Genomic DNA, 6,370 nt, shown 5'->3' with positions numbered 1-6,370 from the left:
AGTTTCTTGGACGTCAAGGGGCACAGTCAAATTGAAACTGCTGTGTGTTGCTGAGTGCTGTTGTTGAAATTGTTTTTTGTTTTTTTTATTATTATTCTTTGAAATATTTAATATATAAAATAAAAATATAAAATATAATCAACGAATAAATGATGTATTATTATAGATTAAACTACCCAGCAGTATATAAAGTCATTAAAATGAGCTCCACCTTTACCAGCTGCAACATTAAAGTGATGAACACATTAATGCATCAATAAGTATAATCCAATAATATACATTATATGTTTATATGTAAAATTTAATAAAAATATTGTTTAAAAAAAACAAAACGGTCTACGGTCACTTCACTGAAATGTAGTTAACCACTTGCGGCCCTCATCTAATCAGCTGTGTAGATGTGTAGAGGAAGAATCATGCGGTTGGGAACTCCATCAGTGTGACGTCAGAGAGAGAGCGCGAGAGAGAGAGCGAGAGAGCGAGAGAGGCGGATCTGGATCTGAAGCGGCCCAGGACGTCCAGCAGCTCCTCCAGCAGCGTGTCTGTCTGTCTGTCTGAGCAAACATGAAACATGGATGAGGAGGTCGCAGAAAGTTGGGAGGAAGCTGCTGATAGTGGGGTAAATAACCAAACACTCAATATACCTTCAGCTAAAGACGAATATCCTGTTTAGTAGTTTCTTTTACATGTATATATATACTTTTAGAAGTTCTCATGTGTGTCTCCCTCTGGGCCAACAATGTGGCTAATGCTAGTTAGCTTCTAAGAAACTTAAGCTAGCTAGGCTTAGCATGGACTTAAGCCAAACTAACTAGACAAGTTGCTATTTCTAACTAATTTCGTGTGAAATATAATAATCAATATGCCTTATTAGTAGTTTAACGAGTAGTTAGCTACATGTCGAGAGATAAACCCACGAAAGTTCCTGTTGAGATGCTAAGTTGACGTTAGCTAATGCTAAGCTAATGCTAAGCTAGCTAGCTATTGCAAGGCTAGCATGGAAAATGTGTTATTTGAGTGTTTGTTTCACTTTTCGGCTCATGTACACACCTCGCACAAGACTAAAAACTCTTCAAAAACACACTCTTATGTCTCGTATTTAATTCGGCATACATTTTATAACACTAAGATTAAGACTATTCCGGAGACGACTAAGCAGCGTTGTGGATCTGTTTTAGCACATGTTTTCATGGAGCCTGGTTTAAAAGTCTACTTTAACTATTACTGTTTAATGTCAGACAAGACTAAAGAGACTTCCAAAACACACTTTTATTTCTCATGTTTAATTCGGCATACATTTTATAACACTAATATTAAGATTTCGATTGATTTTTACGATATTTCCTGAACTATTCCGGAGACGACTAGCAGCGTTGTGAGTCTGTTTTAGTAGGTCGAAATTGTGGTTCATTTAGCACATTTTTTCATGGAGTCTGGCTTAAAGAAGTCGACTTAAACTACTACTGTGTAATGTCAGCTTGCTTAACTTAACTTTGTGATTTCCTCTAGTTTACAAGGCCATGTTGTTGTGTTGTGTGACAAAATTTTTTCGGCCATGTTGTGAACTTCTGGCTGGTTATGTTGGTAACATTTAGCTATAATTAGCTTAGTTTGGCAGCTAACTCGTGACATCAACAGCGTGTCTCTGAGGAGATATTAGTCCAGCAGGTTGAAGTTACAGAGCTTTTAAACATGTGGTTAGTCAGAATAAAAATGCTCCTCATCAAACCTTAAATTAACAACCTCACCCTGCTAATGGTGGCTAGTTGATCACTTTCTGTTATGACTTGGCAGCTGTCCTACACATGGTATAAATAGCTTGTAACTAAATCCTGCATTGCTTTTCCATCCACTCTCAGACTTGCTTACTTCCTGCTACACTTTTCTCTTTTTTTTCTCTTTTTACCACAAATCAATTAGACCATGTTGTTTGTTTACATGAATACATGTTTGCACTATGTTTCCCCCCTCAACAGGAAATGGAAAAACGGTTAGAAGAGAAGCTAAGGATCAGCCAGAAAGAAAAGTAAGGCCCTATAGAAGGTGGAAGAAACATGCTCATCTGTAAAAGTACACACCTGGACAAAACCTACAACTTTTTTTTTTCTACGTATTATTAAGAGTCAGCTCACCACACACGTGATCTAACAAGAGCCAATTTTATTCCTTGGGATACACAAATTCAATCTACTTAATCCATCCATCCATTCATTTTTTTAAGTGAGCTCAATGTTAGAGCGGATCCTAACAATTCAGACATGTTGTACCAAGTATGTAACTTGATAAGGACGGGGTCTTTTGGCCATGTCTGTCTGTCATACCACTAATTTTGGTGTCCTGTTCTGCTTCTAGGGAGTCCAGTAATAATTCTTCACGATCCCCATTAAGGACAACCATGGTGATACAGGACGACTCCCTACCAGCAGCACCCCCACCTCAGATACGCATTTTGAAGCGGCCTTCAAGCAACGGGTCACTGGGATCACCCTCGAATCAGAACAGGCCTACGCCACAGGTCAAGTCTCTGGCCCAGCGCGAGGCAGAGTACGCCGAGGCCAGGAAGAGAATACTTGGCAGCGCCTGCCCAGAGGAGACGCCTCAGGACAAACCCAACACTGACAGGTAATAATCCTCAAATATTGACAGTTTAGCGGTTTTACTCACAGCCTAATGACGCCTTGCTGAAGGGCACTTGCAATATTCCACATTGTGCAAGAATGTATTTCACAAGTATCCAATTGAGAGAAAGGCAGCAAATGAATAGACATTACCTTCAATCCACCTTGACTCCAGTAATAACATTTTGGGTTGTTGAGTATTGAAATGTCAAAATCAATACTACTTTTAGACTAAGTTCTTCAACTAGATAGAAAAAATAGCTTTTTCTATAAAAAGTATGTTTTTAAACTAGGGCTGTCAATAGATTAAAATTGTGCCCATAGTTAATCACGATTTATCGCAAATTAATCACACTTTTTTATCGTTCAAAATGTACCTTAACGGGAGATTTGTCAAGTATTTAATACTCTTATCAACATGGGAGTGGGCAAATATGCTGCTTAATGTACGTTTATATTTATTATTACAAATATTGTCCAGAAACCCTCACAGGTACTGCATTTAGCATAAAAAAATATGCTCAAATCATAACATGGCAAACTGCAGCCCAACAGGCAACAACAGCTGTCATGTGATTATCATAAAGTGGGCATGTCTGTAAAGGGGAGACTCGTGGGGAGACTCGTGGGTACCCAATGAACCCATTTTCATTCACATATCTTGAGGTCAGAGGTCAAGGGACCCTTTGAAAATGGCCATGTCAGTTTTTCCTCGCCAAAATTTAGCATATAAGTTTGGAGCGTTATTTAGCCTCCTTCACAACAAGCTAATATGACATGGTTGGTACCAATGGATTCCTTAGGTTTTCTAGTTTCATATGATACCAGTAGCTGGTACCCAGTACCCAGCAACTTTGGAGAACTTGATTGACTTTTTCTTGTTAACACTACTACTAAGTTAATTGACTGAGTAAGGTAGTAAGGAAGATATTTTCATTTGTGTTCAGTTAGATTTGAATTGTACCAAAATTAATATAAAAAAAACCAAAAGAATGGAAAATGAAAAAAAAAGATACAGTTTTGGCGCTAACTCCCTAAAACCGAGAGGGAACATTATAATTAAAATCATGTGTGGATCTGTCTGTTCTGACTACAGGGATCCCGTAATTAGGATAGTTCAGGAGAAAGGCATCCTTTGCACGCTGCTGAAACTTGCCAACTGGAAATGAGTTGTGAGCCGTTTATGTCCGGCATCTGGCACGTGTAAAACGCTGCTGTCGCTAATTTATTCCTGTGTCCTTTTTTCTGCCAGGGCAGGGCGCAATAACTCTACACTGCCTTCAGAAGACACCCGATCAAACAATCATACTGTCCGACAGCCAGCCGGCCCAGACGGCACCCAAGGGTTCCAACAGCACAGATAAGTGGGCCCTGGGGCCACCCAGCCATCGAGGGGAGAGAGGTCGAGGGCCACCTGAGAGCAAAGACAGCACTGTATTCTTAAAACTTCCTTCCTTCAGTTCCATTATATTAGATGGGCTGCGAGTACAGCAACTCTTCCCACTAGCAGTCGTGTGGAACTGAGCGGGAGCGAGGAACTCCAGGAGGAAGTCAAATGGAAATGTGCACTCTTCTCTCCCCACTCCAGTCTGTTTGACACTGTGATTATGGACATCTTCTGGACTCACTGTGATTATCCCTTTAAGAGACGCCCCTCACCTCCACCTCGCTTCTCCGTCTCAGGACGCCTGCAAAGGCCGGAGCAAAGACTTAAACAAAGAATGGCAGAGAGAGAGGAGGAGGAGAAGTGATGGGCCATAGCAAAATGAGATGAGCTGGTCCTCGGGCAGCAGCTTCTCCCCAGTAATAATACCAGAGGTCACTTCTCACACCGTTTTACATACATGTTTTTAATTTGCAGATGTTTGCTCACATTTTTATCTTTTTGTTTTTCTCGCTTGTCTTTAATTATCTATACTAGGGATGCTCTGATATCTACAGACTTACTTCACATTATACATAAACCACCAAGAACCTGTTTGTTAAAACACACGAACAGGTTTGATCAGTATTTATAAAATAGGAAGAATTCACATTTTTTCACCTTGGTTTGGTGGTAAATTAGTCTCAAAATACTGTTTTGTCCTTAAACACAGACACTCTGGGCTGCAACTTGTGGTGTCAGATCTCCCAGTTACCTCACCACTAAAGCAGAGTTCTTGAACTGGTACCTGCCCAGTAACTCAGCTGTCGACATTATCAGTGCACCTCTAATATGTAAATTGCCATTTGTTTTTAAAAACTTGAGGGTAAGGGTCATGTGTGTCAAGTTGTTTATCTGACGAGTTCTGTTTACGGTTTGTCTCTTTTGTTTTTTAATTGAGCTTTTCAGCTGTCTTCCTTGGACTGTCACATCATTATTTCTATTTAAAAGTAAACGCAAAAAAAAAAAGACATGAAAAGGAGAATGATGATTTAAGTCAGTTTTTAAGTAGCTTTTCTGCCTTTTTGTATGAGATGGTGGTAGCGATGTCAGAACAGTATTTTAATCAAAATGAACCAAAATCCCATTTTAAAATCAACCTGTATATACTGTGTATCAGTGAACTCAGATGTCATTATTTGAAGGTGGTGTTGGCAGCAACTCAAGGGAGGGTCAGATGGGGGAATGAATTTACTGCTGTACTTCACAAGCCTGTCCGTCATATCTCCACCTCGTCAGCTTCGTGCTCGTTTCTTCGTGTCCTTCGCTGACGTACGGTACGCAGGAACTCAGGTGCAAGTGAACGAGACTGAATGAATGAAATGAACTAAGATTGTATTTTTCCAGCGGGTTCGATTGATCAAACAGCGAATGTCCGTATTAACGCTCGGGTTAGAAGATACAGATGTCCACGTCCCAAGATGAATGAATGCCATTTTTATTTTATTTTTATGTCTGACTGTTGGCATCTTGGTCACATCAGAAACAGTAACGTCACCCCATGTGATTGTTCAGTAACTGATGGTCGTCATGGAGACGCAGCTGTCTGTGAACCAGGACCATTGTGCCCAACAGATGTTCTTTATTTGTTCAGAGAAGAGATCTCAATAAAGCCATATTCAGTGGTGCACATCAATAGAAACGTTCTTGTAACGGTGGAATTCAGCTTGTGCCTCCTGTATCACATCTCTGCTTCCTGGTTGTTGATTTTGTTACTGTAGTTCAAGAAACTGAATATATCCGAGCGAGAATTCACAATACTGGTAAGAGATTTTAGTTGAGGAAATAAAGCAGCAGAGCAGGAGACAGACGGGTTTAGCTGAGCTCTGAGTGAGAACACAAACTGCCTGTAAATACTGATTTAATAAAATGATTTGCAAAAAAATGTCATTTCTATTTTGCTCATTTTGTGGTTATTACTTTACATAAAATTGGTAGGAACATTGGATTATCCAGAGTAGCAACTTTTATTGGAAAAAGGGGTACTGTTGAAAATTGTAAATGTCATTTTTTGAAGCTTTGAGCACCGCAAATTAAAAGGTGCTAAATGCGAGATTGGGAGGATTTCTATTGCCTCCACACGGCTCTCAACATGGCGACACCTGAGCCAATGGTTCATAGCTAACGGCGCAAACAATGAAAACAATGGCAAACAGTCCTGACAGAGCCAACAGTGTTAACCTGAGGGGAACCGGAGGGTGGGTGCTACGCTTCTGCAACAGCACCGTCGGTTTGGGACGGTGTTATCAGCTGCAACTGCCGTATGAGCACAGTGCAGAGCGTCGGCCGTGAGCCAGCCAGTGGGGCACGCTCATATGCAGTAAAAACA

The 6,370-nt window shown here is 40.4% G+C and overlaps 1 protein-coding gene across 2 annotated transcripts; it reads left to right on the top strand.

Annotated features, from left to right (window-relative positions):
• The first annotated feature begins 434 nt into the window (after nt 1–434).
• szrd1 (SUZ RNA binding domain containing 1) lies at nt 435–5,518 on the top strand. 2 transcript variants are annotated; one of them, XM_074644596.1, is made up of 4 exons: nt 438–619; nt 1,977–2,026; nt 2,353–2,622; nt 3,871–5,518. In XM_074644596.1, the coding sequence occupies exons 1-4, from the start codon at nt 572–574 to the stop codon at nt 3,980–3,982; spliced, it is 480 nt and encodes a 159-aa protein (XP_074500697.1). In that variant the 5' UTR covers nt 438–571; the 3' UTR covers nt 3,983–5,518. The 2 variants fall into 2 exon arrangements, with proteins under 2 accessions (XP_074500698.1, XP_074500697.1); XM_074644597.1 differs by lacking the exon at nt 1,977–2,026 and having other exon boundaries at nt 435–619.
• Nucleotides 5,519–6,370: the final 852 nt, after the last annotated feature.

The sequence above is a fragment of the Sebastes fasciatus genome, chromosome 8 (assembly GCF_043250625.1).
Source record: "Sebastes fasciatus isolate fSebFas1 chromosome 8, fSebFas1.pri, whole genome shotgun sequence".
Taxonomy (NCBI): domain Eukaryota; kingdom Metazoa; phylum Chordata; class Actinopteri; order Perciformes; family Sebastidae; genus Sebastes; species Sebastes fasciatus.
Note: the sequence above shows the minus strand (reverse complement) of the source record. Positions and strands in the feature narration are given on the sequence as shown.

What these genes read in the sequence shown, in the direction of transcription:
- szrd1 (XM_074644596.1), top strand. Translation starts at nt 572, where the DNA reads ATGGATGAGGAGGTCGCAGAAAGTTGGGAGGAAGCTGCTGATAGTGGG. An exon ending in AGGAAGCTGCTGATAGTGGG is followed by an intron (nt 620 to 1,976) that starts GTAAATAACCAA and finishes CCCCCTCAACAG; the next exon opens with GAAATGGAAAAACGGTTAGA. An exon ending in AGGATCAGCCAGAAAGAAAA is followed by an intron (nt 2,027 to 2,352) that starts GTAAGGCCCTAT and finishes TTCTGCTTCTAG; the next exon opens with GGAGTCCAGTAATAATTCTT.